General features: G+C 51.2%; 1 protein-coding gene across 4 annotated transcripts in view; it reads left to right on the forward strand.

Annotated features, from left to right (window-relative positions):
- Positions 1–11,529, forward strand: part of TLK2 (tousled like kinase 2) — a 42,626-nt gene extending 31,097 nt beyond the window's left edge. For all 4 annotated transcript variants that reach the window (XM_050327651.1, XM_050327652.1, XM_050327653.1 and 1 more), the window contains 9 exons: positions 940–1,037; positions 1,348–1,429; positions 3,124–3,215; positions 4,009–4,098; positions 4,529–4,698; positions 6,115–6,253; positions 7,324–7,435; positions 8,316–8,423; positions 8,890–11,529. In XM_050327651.1, coding sequence (XP_050183608.1) covers positions 940–1,037; positions 1,348–1,429; positions 3,124–3,215; positions 4,009–4,098; positions 4,529–4,698; positions 6,115–6,253; positions 7,324–7,435; positions 8,316–8,423; positions 8,890–9,063 — 1,065 coding nt within the window. In that variant the 3' untranslated portion in view covers positions 9,064–11,529. The remainder of the gene's footprint in view (positions 1–939; positions 1,038–1,347; positions 1,430–3,123; positions 3,216–4,008; positions 4,099–4,528; positions 4,699–6,114; positions 6,254–7,323; positions 7,436–8,315; positions 8,424–8,889) is intronic.
- Positions 11,530–17,673: the final 6,144 nt, after the last annotated feature.

The raw sequence follows: 17,673 nt of genomic DNA on the forward strand, positions 1-17,673 counted from the left end.
CTGTGAACAAAGGGAAGTGATCTGGGCAGGGGAATGCTGGCTCCACAGCTTCCACAATGGCTCCAGGGGATTAACTGCAGGTCCACCTCTGCTGCCATGTGGCACTGCCACCCTGGAATGGAGGAATCCATTGGGAAATGGAACCTTGGTGGAAAATGAAGTAATGTGCTGGGATCGTGGCATTGTCTGAGCTTACCCTTCTCCACTTTTGGAAACTGGCTCATTCTTTATGTCTAAAAATAGAGCAAGTTGGAAAGGGAAGGAGCAGAGTCACAAGACAGATGGGTAATGATGTCCCTTGAGTCACACACACAAACCATTCTGCTCAAGGGACACGTTTTCATTGAGGTTTGCAGCCCTGGCCACAGGGATGAGAATTCTCCTGTCGTGTTTGAGGGCACCTGAACTTCCCACTGGATGAACAGTTGTCACAACTTCCCCATGGCACTGAGGAACGTTCTGACCTGTTCTGGCACTTACCACTAATAGGACACAGTGTTGTTCTCTCACATTTCCCATCCTGTCTGGATACTGCCCCATCTCCACGTGGCATCGTGACATCCCTGCCCTTACTTCTGAGGGCTGTCTTCTTTCTCTTGTCCCAGCAGAATTGAAATTCCTACAAAAACAGCTGCACAGCACTTAGGGAAGGAGCAGGACCAGAGAGCAAGGCTTTTAATTACAGAAAATGTTAAAATATGAAAAATTAAGGAGATGTGAGCTCCTGTCTGTGTAGGCATGAACAGAACTGCCCAGTCAGTTTCCATTCCTGTCACCTTCCACCTGACTCTTAATTGACTCTGACCATCCCTCTCATCTCCCAGACAAGTTTTTTTTGCCAGTAACCTCTTTGGAAGTGGAATTACATTTGTGTTTCCAGGTGCCACCTGCAGTACCTCACACAGTGTTGTGTTTTCCTCTCGGTTTTCCCTTGAGCAGGAAGAAGCAGAGATCCAGGCGGAGCTGGAACGGCTAGAGAGGGTTAGGAATCTACACATCAGGGAATTGAAAAGGATACACAATGAAGATAATTCACAGTAAGCACACGGGAGCCAGGGATAAGAGCTTAAAGCAATTTTTATTTGTTCCTTTGACAATCTTTTTTTAATTTGATGTTACAACTCAACAGTCACTTGATTGGGGGGTAGCACAGTGATATAACTTGGAGGCTTCAAGTACATCAAGGTACCATTATATAGTCTTTTATCAGAGCAAAGTGATAAAATGGTATCAAATCTGTCAGTCATTAACACTATTTTAATCATTTTCTGTCTGAGAGTAAGAATGTTTTTTTCTCAGCTGTGATTTATTTCTGTCAGTGTTCTCAAACCATGTCTTTCTCACCAGATTTAAAGATCATCCGACGCTAAATGATAGATATTTGTTGCTACATCTTCTGGGTAGAGGTGGCTTCAGTGAAGTATATAAGGTAAATTTGAAGTGGCAATCTGTGGTGGAATCTGAATGTGCAGGGAAATACTGTAGGAAGCAGAATTTTTCCACTTGTTCTCTCAATTCTGTGTGTGGCTGTGGTGGGAAGAAGGGAGGACAAAGCTCACGGTGCATCTGGCTTGCATTAGGCAGCAGAGTTGAGATTTTCAGGTGCTGCCCTTGTCCTCAGAGGTCAAATTTCCTGCAAACACCTGTCAAGAAAATGTGGCACCAAGTCTTCCGAGTTTTGTCAGGACAGAGAAGCAAACCAGTTGTTTGTCCAAGTGCTGTACACAAACACCTGCAGCGCCTCAGCCTTACTGAGATGGCACAGCAAGTCTGAACATCTCTGCAAAGAAGAGAAAATAGCTCCAGGAATGAGAGCAAAGCCTGCATTTCCTGGGGGTAGAAAGGCTTTGTTTCTTGGGCCTTCATTTTGCACTCTGAAGTAGCAGACTGGGTGTGTGTTCGTGTGTGTAGTTTTGGGACTCCCTTAGAACTGAGGATTCCTTGTGTGTCAGCACTCCTGACAGCCAAGACCTGGGATACTTTAGTGCTTGCTCTTTGACTGTTGTGCTTAGAGCCCTTCCAGTCCTCAGTATTCCCCCTCTGCTCTCAGTAGTCTTGAATTCATGTTGAATTTGGCTGGGATGAAAATAACTATGCCAATGCAAATATTGGAAGCTTCACAGTGCTTTATTATTTTGATGCAGCGCAGCAAGAGGTACCTAAACTAAGGGTACCAGACAGCTCAGGTGGGGAAAAAAGAGACTGTGAGCTGTGTCTGAGTTCTCTGAGCTGTTCTTTGGAGGCTTTGCTGACTAAGCAGGAAGTTTTGGCTCCACAGATGAAAGCAGGAGGGTATGAAGTGCTTCATACCTGACTGCTCTTAAGAGTTATAACTGTGTTATTAAAAGGAAGACACGCTTGGCCCTTCTTCTCCAGGGTCTTGGCCAATCCATTCAGCATTAGGAATTAAGTAGTCGACTTTTGAGATGAACACAGAGTATCCTTGTTTGCTTACAATAGCATTTTGCCCTGGCCTGTGAATTATTAGGTGTTGCTGCTCTCAGACGAGGTAAAAGATATCTGCATTTTTCCAAGAGCACAATTCCACAGGCCCATTCTTTAAGGACTGTTTAAATAGTAAAAAAAAGTGGAGGGGGAAATGCAACACAAGATCACACAGCTCTGCTGTTGAATTCTCCAGCTTCTGTATATGCTGAAACATTTTGCTCCAAGTTGGAGAGCTGAGCTACCAGTGTGAAACAAAGTATTGAAAAGTCCTCTGTATTTTGGGTTTGGTTTTTTTTAACCAAGTGTAGAAAATGAGCTGGGGACTTGGGGGCATAATGGCAGAGTCTTTCCCAATATAATAACTGTCTAATTTTCCTAATTTGGCCTTTCTGGTCCCTTTGTAGCTCTGGTGGTAAAATGTCAGAGTAAATGCAGCGTGAGTTAGATTCCATGGGGAAGGTCAGATCAAAGCACAGAATATTCAATTGTTTTCAGGGTTGCTTGGTTTCATTAGTGAAACTAATTACCTCAAAATGTGGGTTTGCTTTTTCCCCTCACTGTGTCGTAATGCTGATTTCTTGGGTGTGGGGATATTGGTTTGTTAGAGCTTGTCTGCTTTTGCAGTGTTAACTTGAAGCTGGGATTCCAACTGATCCTCAGCTCTTCTCTCTGCAGGCATTTGATTTAACAGAGCAGAGATACGTAGCTGTGAAAATACACCAGTTAAATAAAAACTGGAGAGATGAGAAGAAAGAAAACTATCACAAGTAAGTGGGTCTGTAAAGCAGCCAGCCGTGGTTCCAAACTCCTCCTGCATTTGGTTATGTGGTGTCTGCCAATTTTTCCCTGTGTTTGCCACATTTCAGAAACCCAGGAGCTACTTGCAAAAGTTATGGTCAGATAAAAATGTTATAAATGTGCACACACACACACACACAGAGTTTTGTATAAGCCCCCTGGCACCAGGTTTCAAAGCACCAGTGCTTTGAAATGGCTTCACACTGGAGGAGAGAAGGTTTGGATTGGATATTAGGAAGAAATTCTTTACTGGAAAGCTTTTGGTGTTGGTAGCTCTTGCTCCCTAATGCCATGGGTTAGATAAGCTCTCCAGAGTGGCAGCCAAGCCTTCTCCTTGGACTTTCCAAGATAAAGGTGTGATCTTAAATCCCCAACAAGTCCTTGGGACAGACAAAGCTGAATTTGAAGCCTGGAAGTTGGGCTGTTGAGCATCATGGAATTTTTCTAGAACTTGCTGATTTTTGCATTCAGCTATCTCGGATCCCTTAAGGATTTATGAGGTTATTCTATTTTGGCAAGCAGTCCCATTAATCAAGAGGAGTTATTTTGTAGCACTGCCAGCCCTGGAGCTGCACTGGAGGGGTTTGTGGTTCCCAAGAGCTGTTCTGTGCAGCTCCTCCTTCCCTGGCCTGTTCTGAGTTTGAGGAGCACGATGAGTTTGATGGAAGCTGATGCTGCTGGGTGGTGTGTCTGGGTTCTCTATCTGCAGAACTAAGAATGAAGTCACTTGTATGACTAATGCTCAGACTTTGCTGCTTTCAGACATGCGTGTAGAGAGTACAGAATTCACAAAGAACTGGATCATCCTCGAATAGTTAAACTCTACGACTACTTCTCGCTGGATACTGACTCGTGAGTTGTGCTGTCCTTCCCCTTGCTTTGGCCTGTTCACTGCAGACAAAGTGTTTAAAACTTCCCAGAAGACTCCAGAGAATGTCCCCACCAATGTTAGACTGTGCTGCAGAGATGTACTTTCTACATGCACTGGTTTTCTTTTCCACAAACCAGTGTGTTATGTCAGATGTGGTAAATCCTATTCTTTGGCCTGGGCAAACACCCCAGGTAATACAGCTTTTAGCTTCTGGGCCTTTAATGGGGGATCTCTGACCTTTGTACTGTTGAGCCTGTGCTCCTGGGAGCTTATTTTTAGAAAAGAATTAATAGGCTGGCAGACTCTTAATTTAATGTATTGACCAAATAGGTGAGTTACAGACAAGCAATAACAAAGTGTTCTGGTTTCTGTCAGGTGCCTTAATCACAACAACTGCTGTTTTGCTTTCAGGTTTTGTACAGTGTTAGAATACTGTGAGGGGAATGATCTGGACTTCTACCTGAAGCAGCACAAGCTCATGTCAGAGAAGGAGGCACGATCCATTATCATGCAGATTGTGAATGCTTTAAAATACCTAAATGAAATCAAACCTCCCATCATACACTATGACCTTAAACCAGGTATGCTGTGCTGAGGTGCCTCAGGATGTAACACAAGGTAATGGGTTGCAGGTGACATGGGGGAGCTTCCTTTGGAGACAAATGGAGACAGGGCTGTCTGGGAAAACCAGCTTGCAAGGAGAAAAATGCATAGAACATGCTGTGGAAAGGGTATTGTCTCCCAGAATTGCAACATAAAACAAGGAAGTGTAACATTCCAGAAAAAGGAGCCTCCTTGTTCAACCCTTGAACCACTGAGTGTCTGTGTTTGTTTTCTTAATGTCCTGCTTGTATTCTGCTGTTGAGAGCTTCTGTTGTTGCTTCAGAAAGGTTCCCACAATTACTGGTGTGCTTCATGTTCCCATTCTTCTGGCTTATTCTTTTGGTAATCGTCTGGCTGAAAATCTGATGGCAGGAGTTGATATGGAAAATAGTCAGGGTTTTGTGTCGTGGGGCAGCTCCCAAAGCTGAGGACACACCATGAGACTGCTCAGGTCTGCCTCTGAATTCATTCAAGTGACATCTGCCACGGAGAAGATCCTCCCCAAATACTTGTTGTAGATTTTCCTTCACCACTGGGCGGAATCCCCAGGGGGAGAAATGGAAATGCTCTGCTTGGGGCGGTGTGTATTGGTGACATGACTTTTTTTTTTCTGCTAGCCCAGTAAAAATTCATCCATCTCTTTGGGCACTTATCCCTGGCTCATCTCCCTGTGCTGGTGGCACTTCATCAGCGTTGTGTAACTGCTGAGTGATGTGGTTTGTTGCATCAGCACGAGGAATGTGTACAGGAGGTGGTGCTGTTGCACTGGTTCTGCTGACCCCCACTCCGTTCCTGCCGTGTCTGAGCTGTGCCTGCAGCTGTGCAAAGTTGTGATTCATCCACTGCCACCACGCACAGCTCTGCTGCTTCACTGGAGGCTTGCAGAAAAACACTGATGATCTGACTCCTTGATCCTTGATGGATTTGTGAGAGACTCTTGCTTAAGCAGTAATTGTCCTTTTTGAGCTTAGGAAGTCACTGGGGAGCACTGCCAGGAAGGAGAGAGTTTCTGGCTTGCTGAGAGGCCAGGGCAAGTCAGAACTTCTGGGCAGGATGAGTCAGAAGTGTGTGTGTACTTCTCTCCTTAATCCTCCTTTTTGACCTGCCCTTCCAACAGGACCTTTGGGAGGGGTCAGAACAGCCTGGGCATCAAGCCCACTGGTTAATAGGGCTCAGGATCTGGAGGCTCTAAGTAACATCAGGCCACTGGGTCATTCAAGGATGGGCAGATCAGTTCTAGCACTTGGGTGGGAGCAGAGTTGTCTCTGGAGCTTGGGGTTTTGAGAGTTAAAACATCTACCCCAGGCTGCTGCAGCCAGAATTCAATGCAATTTTACTCTTCTTGTTTCCTTGCTAAATGTGTAACCTAAAGGCTGTTCGTGTCCTCTGTCTAGGTAACATTCTTCTAGTCAATGGTACTGCATGTGGAGAGATAAAAATCACAGATTTTGGACTTTCCAAAATCATGGATGATGACAGCTACAACTCTGTTGATGGCATGGAACTGACATCGCAAGGGGCTGGTACTTACTGGTAAGCGTCGCCTGGGGCACTTGCAAGTTAAGATCAAGAGCAGTTTATAAACAGCTTTGGATCTGTGTCAGCTCTGTGTGTGCTGCCATTGGCTGTGACAGCTTGAGACACTGGAGGTTTGAGACCCTGGAAACTGCTCTTGTTGTCACACGGCTCCTTTTTGAGGTTGGCAGCTTTTCACTGTTCAGTGGGTTAGCGTTCAAAAACCAGCTCGGATCCAAAGGGCTGCTGAAAAGCTGCATATGCTGCTGAGATTGAGAGCTCTGGAGTGGGGCTTGGCTGCTCTTTCACAGTCCAGAGTGGCTCTGTCTCACAGCTTAAACAAGGACGAGGAGAATACTACACCTATTTGGAAATTCAGGTGCATCAGGGAGATGGAAAGTTATTCCCTTGAAATGAGGTGAAAATCCATAGTTATCTCTTGGAAAAAAAAATGAAAACCTCACAGTGATGTCTATAGCCAGGGCTTCACTTGAGTGTCATGTGAAAGATGTTTTCAGCACTCCTTTATCCTCAGTGCCAAGTGTCAGTGGCTGAGAGCAGCCCCTCGGTGAGTGCCACTGAGGGTGACTCTTAGATGTCACCACAGGCAGCGGCTGCACAGAACATTTGCTGAGGCATCTTGTGTTCCTAAAACCGACACTGCCTGTACCCTGAGTGAGGCTGAGTGTCTCTAACTGGGACGTGGCATCTGGGCTTGTGTTTCTAGAAATATGTATTTTGGCTGTGTGCTTCTCCCATTGTGGGATTGTTGGCCAAGGCCTTTCAACAACAAATACCAGCTCTGCAGATAAAGGAAGATGGAGTTGTTTTACGTGCTCTGGTGAAAAGAAACTGAGTGTGCTACTAGCTCAGAACACCAGTAGTCTGGAAGGTCCTTGGGATCACTGTTCCCAGAAGGAGAGCAGGCATTGGTGATCTTGGCCCAGAGATGCACAGGAATGAAATGGGGTCCCTTGAATCCCAAGCCAGTATCTCATCACAGAAGCTTGTTCCTTCCTTTCTGAAGTAAATTATCAAAAGTACTTGGAGCTGCTGCTCATAACCTGTTGTCACTTGCTTCTAATCAGGTATTTGCCACCAGAATGTTTTGTGGTTGGGAAAGAACCTCCAAAGATTTCAAATAAAGTTGATGTCTGGTCAGTGGGAGTCATCTTTTATCAGTGTCTCTATGGCAGAAAGGTAAGAAGGCATTTAACTCCTTTCTTAGTGGTGTTTCCCAAAGCTTTTGGGACCAGCCCTGGCTTCTGCTTCCTTCTCCCCAGACTTAGGTGCTTCCACCTTGTCCCCTTGCCATCAGTTCCAAGGCAGAGTCCATGCTAATGGAAATGGGGAGAATGCACCAGGTTGTGTTTTGCTGTGTGGCACTTCCCTCAGAAAACACATCCTGCACAGACATCTCTTTCCACTGGGCATGTTGCCACTGAGACCATGATGGATGGGCACTGTGGTCTGCTCTTGTTTTGTAACATTTTCAATACCCTGAGACACTCCAGACATTTTTAGGGTGGCTTTTGGGAGGGAAAAGCGTGGGTCAGGAAAAGATGGTTTCTAGTGAGAAGAGGTAATTTGGGTTTATGACAACAGGAGAGATTGGCTGCAGAGGGAAAAGGATTCCATGGGCTCTTGTTTCCAGGAGTCCCTGGTAACCAAGTGTTGTGAAAGCCAGGGCTGACACACTCTGTGCTGCTCAGAGCTGTCAGTCAGACACAGGGAACCAGCCCAGCAGAGGCTGGAGTGGGTGGATCTCCATCAGCTCAGATGGGTGACACATGCTATAACAGACCTGCAAGGTCTGGAAGCAGGTGGAGATCCCTCCTGGCCGAGCCAGAGACACCCCAGACACATTCCAGCTTGATCCCTTGTGTTCAGTGAAGTGTGGGAGCAGCAGGCCCTGCTCCTCTGGCTGGAATCTGCAGCACCTCCCCAGCAGTCGTGGGCTGCTTGCCTGGAAAATACTGATGTCAGGTGATGATAAACAGTAGTGTTATGGGGCTTTTAAGGCCTGTCACCAACCTTTAACAACTGTTTTGTTTTGTTTTGTTTTGTTTTATTTTGGTAGCCCTTCGGTCACAACCAGTCACAACAAGATATTCTGCAGGAGAACACAATCCTGAAAGCTACCGAGGTGCAGTTCCCTCCAAAGCCAGTAGTCACACCAGAAGCAAAGGTAAATCTGCCTGTGGGTCACTCAGTGATTGGGACAGGCAGTTCCATCCTCTTGATTCCCCTAAAATCAGCGGGAATTCTGTGTTTAGGGCTCACCTCTTGCACAGGGATCAGTGGCTTTGCATGCCCCATCCCTGGAAGTGTCCAAGGCCGGGTTGGATGGGGCTTGGAGCAACCTGGGCTGGTGGAAGGTGTCCCTGCCCATGGCAGGGGGTGGAATGAGATGGGCTTTAAGGTCCTTCCAACCCAAACCATTCCATGAGTGCTGTAGTTTCGGGCTGAGGGTTGAACCCCCGTGTCCTCTGCTCACGCTCTGCTGGAGGACGAGCTTTGGCGCAGGAGCTGGGCCGTGTCTGGGGGAGGAATTTCGGCGCTGGGGTGTCACGCTGGCCCTGCTCCCAAAGAGTCCAAAGCTTCCTGTTTGTGTCCCAAAATGCTAATCCTTGCCTTGCCCTGGGGTGCTGCAGGCGTTCATCAGGCGGTGCCTGGCCTACCGGAAGGAGGATCGGATAGATGTCCAGCAGCTGGCCTGTGATCCCTACTTGCTGCCTCACATCCGTAAATCCGTCTCCACGAGCAGCCCAGCTGGAGCTGCCATTGCATCAACCTCTGGATCATCCAATAACAGCTCTTCAAACTGAGACAGAGTAATAGGCCAAAAACTGCTTGAGAAACCGGCAAAAAAAAAAAACCAACAGAAAAAAACACAAAAACAAACAAGACTTTCAGAAACAGCTTTGGAACAGAGGAATCCGCAAGGGTCTCAAGAAACCTGTACCAGGTGCTTTTTTTTTTCTCTTGCTTTTTTCCATCCATAGAGCATGACAACATCAACTCTCATCAAGAAAACCTTTTGGCTTCTAGGCCAAGCCACGTGGATAGGAGATGGCTTGAGGTTTGTCCAGTCAGTGACCACAAAAGGGTGGCTGCTCTGAGCAAGGAGAGGAAACTCAAGAAACAAAAAAATAAAAATACAAAAAGACATGGTTCCATGTACTGTGAACTTCTGAACATGCAGCCTTGGGGAATCCAGGACGCCGTGTGTGCTTCATATGAAGAATGTGGACTTTGGAAAAAAAGACTGGGCTAGTCCAGTGTTGATATTTAAACATTGTTCTTTTTCTTTTAATAAAGTTTAGGTAACATCTCCTGAAAAGCTCGAAGCACCAAGGTTCAGCTGGGGATGGTATATGACTCTTTGCCCTTTGGAGGGGAAAAAAGTTGATCCTGCCTGTTCATGGCACTAGAGTTAGTGTTTTACCCCTAATTAATTTCAATTTTTTAAAAATAACAATTTTTTGGAAGAAAACAGTTTTCTGGTCTCCAAGTGAAACCCGTATTAGCAGGTTGGTGGCAGTGGCCGTTCTGCAGCTGGTGCAGCTCCCTGCTCCCTTGGGGCGGCCTCTTAGGAATAATTCACCTTCCCAGGAGGGCAGTGAAGCCCCGGGAGAACAGGCCTGCGTGGATCTGTGATGGGAGTGGATCACAGCTCGGGCTGCCACAAGGTTTCAGCTGCCTCCTCGTGGCTCTCATCACAACGGTTGCTCCTGGTTAATTTATTTCTGTTTGCGGACACACCCCGGCCTGCTCCCCGTGCTCTGAGCCTGATCGGGGCTGACGGGCAGGAAGGGATGGGAGCACTCAGGTGTCACAGGTGTGATCTGTGCCGACCTGCTTCATGTTAGAACATTCCCAGGCTGAAGGTTTGTCTGCCCCTCTCTGTTGGTGACTTGGCAGCCGAGCTTCCTCTCTCCCTTAACACTTTCCTTTTCCAACTCGCTGACTCGCCGCTCCTGCTGCCGTTGCTGCATCCGATTCCAGATGGGAAGGAAAGAGAGAACGCTCTTGAAGGGAGCAAACACCCTAATTGTTATTTTTCTCTCCCTCCTGTAAACCTGCCTGGAGGGGTCTGGTACCTTCAGCTGGATCTGCCTGCTGTGAAACGGGAGCCTCCCATCCCCACTCTGCTCCCTCTTCCCCCCGCGCCGAAGGAAAACCGAAAACACAACAAGCGCAGCACTTGAACATGTGGCAGCCAGGTTGGAGTGCTCCTGGCATGTGGCAGGAGCTCTTGGCCAGGGATATTTAAAGATGCAGTGTTGGGGAGCAGGGTTTGCCTCGGGGGGGGGGGCGGAGCTGAGTGCTGAACTGCTGCGACTCAGGTTAAAAACCAAACCCCCCTGTGCGACCTCCCAACCCCCAGACCACCATGGGGTGGGGGAGCCTCTGGGGGGCACATCTGGGGTTGTACCCACAGCTCTGGCAGTACATGGGCTGTTTGGGGGGGCTCTGGCATCTCCTGGCAAGTGCTGTTCTCTGTCACAGACTTTGAGAGAGGACTGCCACTTGTCTGCCTTGCTGTGGGCCATCAGCTGCAGGTGCTGGGCTTAAACCTGATCAGGAACTGGGACATGGAGCAGTCTGTTGGAATTAAACAACAGGCCAGGGAAGTGGAGAACTCTGCCACTTTGGTTTTTCTTACTACATTTTTAGTGACTCTCGGGCTTTTAAGTGGATTTATTCCCTGACAGCTGTGTTAAGGTGGTCTCTAAACTGTAGTGTTTTAAACAGAAGAACAGAAATACTGCATCTTTAAATCTTCAGCCATCCTTTCTTAGCCCTTTCCATCCCTGCTGCTCTAAGCCAGGAGTTAACTGTTCAGCAAGCAGCTTGGACATGTTTATTCAGCCTCTGTCAGGAGAAATCAGGGTTGGTGCTTCATCCCACTTGCTGAAACTGATGATTTGGTGTCTGTCCACATCGGGGAGAATTCTAGGAGGGTTTTTTGCTATCCTGGTCCCGTTGTTTCTTGGCCATCCAGTGTGTGCCTCTCTGTGGGTGTGATTAGTTTTTGTGTCAGAGGCACTGACCCTGCTGTGTGACACCATCCAGGGGCCTGGGGACAGCGCAGTGAAGAACCCTTGGTAGAATTCTGGCTGCGACACCTCCCTTGTTAATATGGGTTTCACTTCCAATAACAGACCCTATTGCCACACTGTTCATTTACTTAAAGTGTATGAAGAATTTGTAACTTAAACCAGGCCAGACTGTTTTGGCTCTACCCAACAGATGAGACATGGATATTAAAATAAGTTTTAAGAAACTGACTTGCTCGGCTTTTACTGTTCTGCTGCTCTTGGTGTTGGCACGAGCTCTCTTGCAGTGGCTGCGAGGAGGTGACGTGGGACAAGATGAGAAGGATGGAGGAAAGGTGAACCCAACAGCTCAGAGATCTCTGCATCAGAGGGGGAATCGCTGAAAATTACCAATTACCAGTTAATTCCTGGCGTTGATCTTATCCTGGAACATCAGGATTGAAATCTGAGGTGGGTTTTCTGTGGGGCAGCAGCTACCTGTAGAAGCCTTATATGTTGAGCACACAGAAAACACCCTTTTTTGTGTTTGGTGATGGAATTCTGTGGGTCACAACCCCCTGGCCACTCCCCAGCCCCTGGACACCCAAGTGTCCCCTCAGTCACCCACAGTAACCACGCTGAGCAGTGATGAAACTTGGCCCTGAATTTCTCGGGGCTGAGCCTTGTCAGCTTTACAAAAACACACAATAGAAAATGAAAAAGGACCTTGGCAGCTGAAGATGTTGAGTCTGCTCGTATCTAGGCTGGTCAGGGGGGAGCAGCAGAGCAGTTTGCACATCCAGCTCCTCTGCAGGCCTGTGGGGCTGCTGTGCAGGGTATCCCTTGGCATCCCCCAGGCTGTACCTGCCCCAGAGCTGGTCCCTCCAGTGAGGAGCTTCTCTGCAAACCTGATGTCACCCTCGCTGTGCCTGAAGTCAGACTCTGAGTGCCAGTGAAACCCAACACCGAGCGAGTTCAGCCCCCTCTCTGCTGCTGCAGTTGATTATTTTTCAGCCCCCTGTGCCAGCTGTGATGATGCGAGGCAGATTTGGGCTGGGGGAGGTTTTGGCAACATCCTGGGGTGGTCAGGCCAGGTGCCCACACACGTGTGGGGTGTGCCCAGAGCAGGGACACGCTCAGGTGGACCCCAGCAGGAGAAAGACTCGCCCAGGGGCTGCCTTTGCCTGGCTGGATGCTTTGCCTCTGATGTTCATGGCTGGGATTTGCACCATAAATGAGCTTCCCCCTGCCAGATGGGCCAGTCCCAGTTTATTTTGTGACCTGGCAAAACCTCAACCTGAGGTTTGCTACTGCTGCCAGTGTCTCCCTGGGGTTTGCTGCTGGAGGATGTTGTTTTCTGGGTGCTGCACGAGCTTGGCTCGAGCAGCCTCTGACTTAAACCTTCCCAGCAGGGGACGGGGAGAGAAGACAAGAGAAGACTTTGGAGTATGTGGGAGCAGGACCCAGCGCAGCCCTGACTCCCTCCCAGCCTGTAGCTGCCTTTCCTACCGCATGCAGAAGAATCTTTGCACGGAGAGACACTGATTTCCCACGGCTGTGCCCGTGGTCTCTGCTCCTCCCTGCCCTGGGGGGCAGCTGGGTGCCCCGGGCCGTGGATCATCCTGGGTGGGGACGAGAGGCCAAGCAAACACGGGGCAGCTCGGGCTCCCCTCGCCACCTTCACACCCGGGGACGGGCTCTGGGCCACAAGGGCTGTATTGTCTGTGCTGGGAGCGGGGCTCAGCCACGCTCCCCTTCCTTGGAGCGGCTGTGTGAGGGTGTGAGCCGGGAGAAGCTGCTCCAGATGCTCCTCCCTGCTCCTCCGTGCTCCCCGCCCGCATCTCACCCTGGGGCGGGTCACTGCAGCCCTTCTTCTCCCTCCATCCTCCTGCTTGTGTTTCAGTCACTCCACTGCTCACCACCAGCGCAGGGGAGGCTCGGTGCTTTGAGCTGATCCGGGAAAGCTTGGAAATAGAGGTTGTTATATCCACCATCTGCACTGCCAGTGTGGGATGAGCCTCACCAGCTCCCAGGCAGGCCTGGCCTGGAGCTGCTCTTCACATCCATGCTCTGTTACTTGGGCTGCAGGGATGGGACAGATGGATTTCATGGTCCTCATGGAGTTAAAAACATAGGGATGGAGCTAAAAATGCAGGAAGGGAGCTAAAAATGCAGGGATGCTTCGGGGAGCAGTAGAGTGAAGACAGGGAGATTCGACCTCGTGTGCAGTCCAGATCTCTCATTCCCACCTGGGCAGCCCCGGGGAGCTCCAGCAGCAAGGTTAGAAGGTGCTTGGGTCTGGTTTGAATTCCCAGGAAGAATAAACCCAGAGCTGTGCTCAGCCCTGTCCTCTCTTGACCGAGGGCTCTGCTGTGAGGGCGGCACGAGCGGGTGCTGCTGGCTGGGGGCTGTGGGACAGCGGCCGCTTGGCCTGGCCCAGCTCTGCCCCAGGATCAGGGCTCAAAACCTGCTTTGTTCAGCACTGGCTCATCCCAGCTCCTGCTAATCCTAAAAATCCACCCGCTCCCACCCAAACCCAGGAGAGCAGCTGGGCTTGGTGCCAAAACCCCTCCGGGCTGAAGGAACTGGTGAGGGATGGAGGTGGAAGGGGATGTGCCCGTGGCTATGAGGTAAGGCAGTGGCAGAGCTGGAAATGACCAACCACTCTGCTCCTGCTGGAAAGGGCCAGGGAACAGGGTGAGATCTCTGCTCCCTGGTCCCATCCCAGCTTCCAGCAGGAGGAAGATGCCGTTTGGGATGTGCCGTCCCCCGCCGCTCTCCAGCTGCCTTCCCTTCCCGCTCTGCTAATTTGCTCCTGAGTCATGCAGAGAAAGTGTTTTTCTAAATGGCAAAATTTCTCGTAAATGGCTGGAATTCCTCACTGCCCCTTTCCAGGAGCCCTGGGGAGGCCGGGCAGGAAGGAGAGGCAGCGGGCTGGGAGGGCAGCGCTGCTCCCCGGGCAGCCCCCGGCCCCGTCTCGCCCCCACGGCGGAAGGGCAGGATCTCGGCGCTGGCCCTCCCAGCGCTGGAGCGCCCTGAAATTCCTCATGGCAGCTCTGAGCGAGCACATCTGGTTTTAATAAATTATTTTGCAGCTTGAACTCGCCTGACTTTTCAGGGCTGCAGGAGAGGGAGCAGCAAAGAGCTCCGAGAGCTGCAGCGAGGGGCGCCCACAAAGGGACCCCCTTCGCGGTGCTGGGAGACAGTGGAGTTAGGGAGGGGGCTGGAGGGGCTGGGGTTGACTGACCACATGGAGAGACCCCAAGCAAAACCCTGTCTGCTTCTTGCAAGAGCTGGGGGGGACAGTTGGTTTGGAGGCTGGGAAATGGCCCTTCATTTTGGCCAGGATCCCTCTCCCTGCAGCTGAGAGTCGAGGAGAGCCAGGGCTGCTCCTAAACAGAGTCAGCTCTCAGGCAAGGGGCTCTCCCTGACACCCCCTGCTCAGTGGAGCCCCGGCCACCAGCACTGAGACCCCTCTCCAGGCACTGAACCCCCTTGGGAAAACCAAACCCTCGGGAGCCTCGGCATCACCCGATGGCCACCAGCACCCTGAGGGCTGTGGAGGAGCTGAGCTGAGCTGAGCCCCCAGCACGGAGTGCCCAGGCTCGTCCTCAAAGGGAAGGGTGCAAATGCAAACTCTGGGGATGAGCCCCTGGCCAACCCACCAGGTGGGTTCCCGCTGACCACCCTCTGCCCTCAGTGCAGGGCCTGGCACAGGCCCGGGGGAGAGCTGGGCTGTTCCTGCCTGTCTGGGAGAGCGACGTGGCCGTTCCTGCTGCCGCTGCCGGCGCGGGGGAGAAGGAGGCAGCGGACGCCAAGTCGGCCTCTTTCCCCAGGCAGTGACCTCAGCGCACGGCGCCTGCCAGGTGGGTGTTGATCTTGGCCCAGCCCGGATGGTTTTGGGGCCAGGATGAGGCCGAGGCGCTGCAGACACTGGGCTGAGCTTGGGGCTGAGCTCGGGGCTGAGCTCAAGGCACAGCCTGGCAGGTGCTGCCCGTCCCCAGCTGTAACTGGCACGGCCGAGACAAGGCCCAGGCACCAAAGACCCTCTGCCCACAGAGCTTTGCTCTGCTGGAGCCCCTAGTCCCGCAGAGAGCCATGGGATGGGGTAATACCCTTGGGAGAGCAAAGCTGACCAGGACATGCAGACTCTCTGGTCATACAAGGTACCTTCATGCTCTCCCCAAGCTCTAAAATAGACCCTTTGGACCTGACAGTCCTCAGAGGTGGCTGGTGGGGTGGTCAGACCCTTCCTTTGGAGCATCTGGCAGCTACAGACGCTGCTCTGGTGCTCCACAGGTCCCCAGATCCTGTCCTCTAATGCCTCTGGCACGAGCAAACACCAAATGTGCCCCATTTCAACCCCAAACTCAGTAACTCCCAGGGCACCTCACTGCCACTGAGCAGCCCAGCTCCAGATCTGGGGGTTCTTCCCCTCCTTCCCCATGGCCTGGGTCCCACAGCGTGCTGCTGACACATTTTCCAGCCTGCCCAGCATCCTGACTGACCCGGTTCCTCCCAGTGCTCCTGACCAGGCCAGCCCTCCAGCCAAAGCTGGGCAAGTGGCACAGATCCATGTCTGGAAACACTGTCCAAGTCCTTCTGCAGGGTGACTCTCACTGGAGCTGATGCTGTTCCACCCCGTCCCACCACAAGCCCCTGCACTGTGACCCCTCCCCGCACGTTATTTCGCTCCGGCCAAAAAAACCAGCTCTTTATTTTTCCAACTGGGAGACAGATACAGATGGTGCGACTGCAGGAATCGGCCACTGCCACTGAGTGTCCCAAGTTCTGGGTAATCCTGGGACGGGCCTGTCTCTGCCATCCCTCTCTCGGTGCAAGGAGCTCTCTCCTGAGAGCATTGGCCACGTCCCCTCGTCTGGCAGCAGCTCGTCAGGGCCAGAGGGGTCAGACAGCTTGGAAACATCCCAGGGGAAGGGAAAAATGCATTTCCTCCCGCTCCACTCCGACGAGTAGCAACTCAACCGGTACTAAACCGGATTAGGAGGAGAGTAGGTGAGGAGCCTTTGGCCTGCGCTGAAGGAATTAATTATTAAGAAGTGCTAATTATCTTCTAATCACACGCAGCACAGGGGCCTCTAAGACACGGGATAAACCAGGCCAGGAAGCTGTGATGCTCCCTGGGATGCAAAGCCTTTTGACTCTGCTGTGTCCCCTCCTTTGGATGGGATTCAACTCCAGGGAAACAAATGTCAGGTTTGTCTGGGATGGACAGAGGGTCCCACTCGTGGGACTTCACAGCTCCAGCATGTCCTGATGGCACCCCTGGTGGCACCCCCAGAGCAGTCTCCAAGGTTTAGGGATGGGAGTGAGGATCTGGGTGATTCCCTCCCCTCCTCCAGGCTGTGTTTGCTCCCCGTGGCAGCTCCCGGTGCGTATCCAGCCATGGAGACCAGCAGGGCCCTTCTCCCAGTGCTGCCACAATTAAAAAAATAATCCCTTTGCCTTAAAAAAAAAAAACAAAACAACAGCTCAGATGCTGATGTGCTTAATTGGCCCCCCCGGAGGATTTACATCCCCAAAGCCCATCCTGGCATCGGCCTGTGGGTCCTTCCTGCCTTGCTGGGAAACAACGGATTCATTTATTTTCCTAAGGACAGCCAAACAACCGGTGCCTGGCTCACATGTGTCCCCTCTGCTGTGCACTCTCAGGGCCAGATCCTGCTCCCTTGCTCTTGGGGGAGCTTGGCCTCATTAAAAGCACCATCTCCCCTGAGCTTGTACGGCTGAGGTTCTGACATCCCCTTCCCTGCACTGCTCAGATCCCTGGAGACTCCAGGGGGTGGGGTGAGGCTCCTGCAGGCTCAGGGGTGATCCCACAAGGATGGGCACCGTGAGCATCACCCAAACATCACCCATGAGCCAAATATTTGTGTTGTGCCACCAGCGCTCCCACCTCTCCACTCAGAGCGTCCTTGATGGCTCCAGAAGTGGGGGAGATCCAGCCCCTCCCTGGCAGCTGGGCAGGGGGACACCCAGCTGAGCAGTGCCTGGCTGCCCCACGGGAATCCTCTCCCCCCAGGTTTCAAGCATTTGGGGCTTTTATTTGATTCAGGCAGGCCTGGATGGTTGAACCTCCTGCAGGTGACCTGTTGCCTCCAGGCAGACCTGGGGAAGGTGTGAGCAGCTGCGGTGATCTGTGCTGATGGTTTTAAGGTGCAAATGGGTTTTAGCACCAAAGAAACCCCGCAGCAGGAACCTGTGGTGTCCACACGGCTCCCGTTGCAGGGGGGTGCCTTGCAGGGAAATGTGCAGCCCCGTGGATGCAGAAAGCCAGGAATGTACCATTTTCCAGTGTTTTCCACATCCTTGGGTGGCTTTCGGGGGGCCTGGGCAGCCCTGCTGAAGGGGAGGTGTGAAAATAAAACTTTGGAA

This window comes from Myiozetetes cayanensis, unplaced genomic scaffold (assembly GCF_022539395.1).
Source record: "Myiozetetes cayanensis isolate MyiCay16 unplaced genomic scaffold, myiCay2020 scf34, whole genome shotgun sequence".
NCBI lineage: Eukaryota > Metazoa > Chordata > Aves > Passeriformes > Tyrannidae > Myiozetetes > Myiozetetes cayanensis.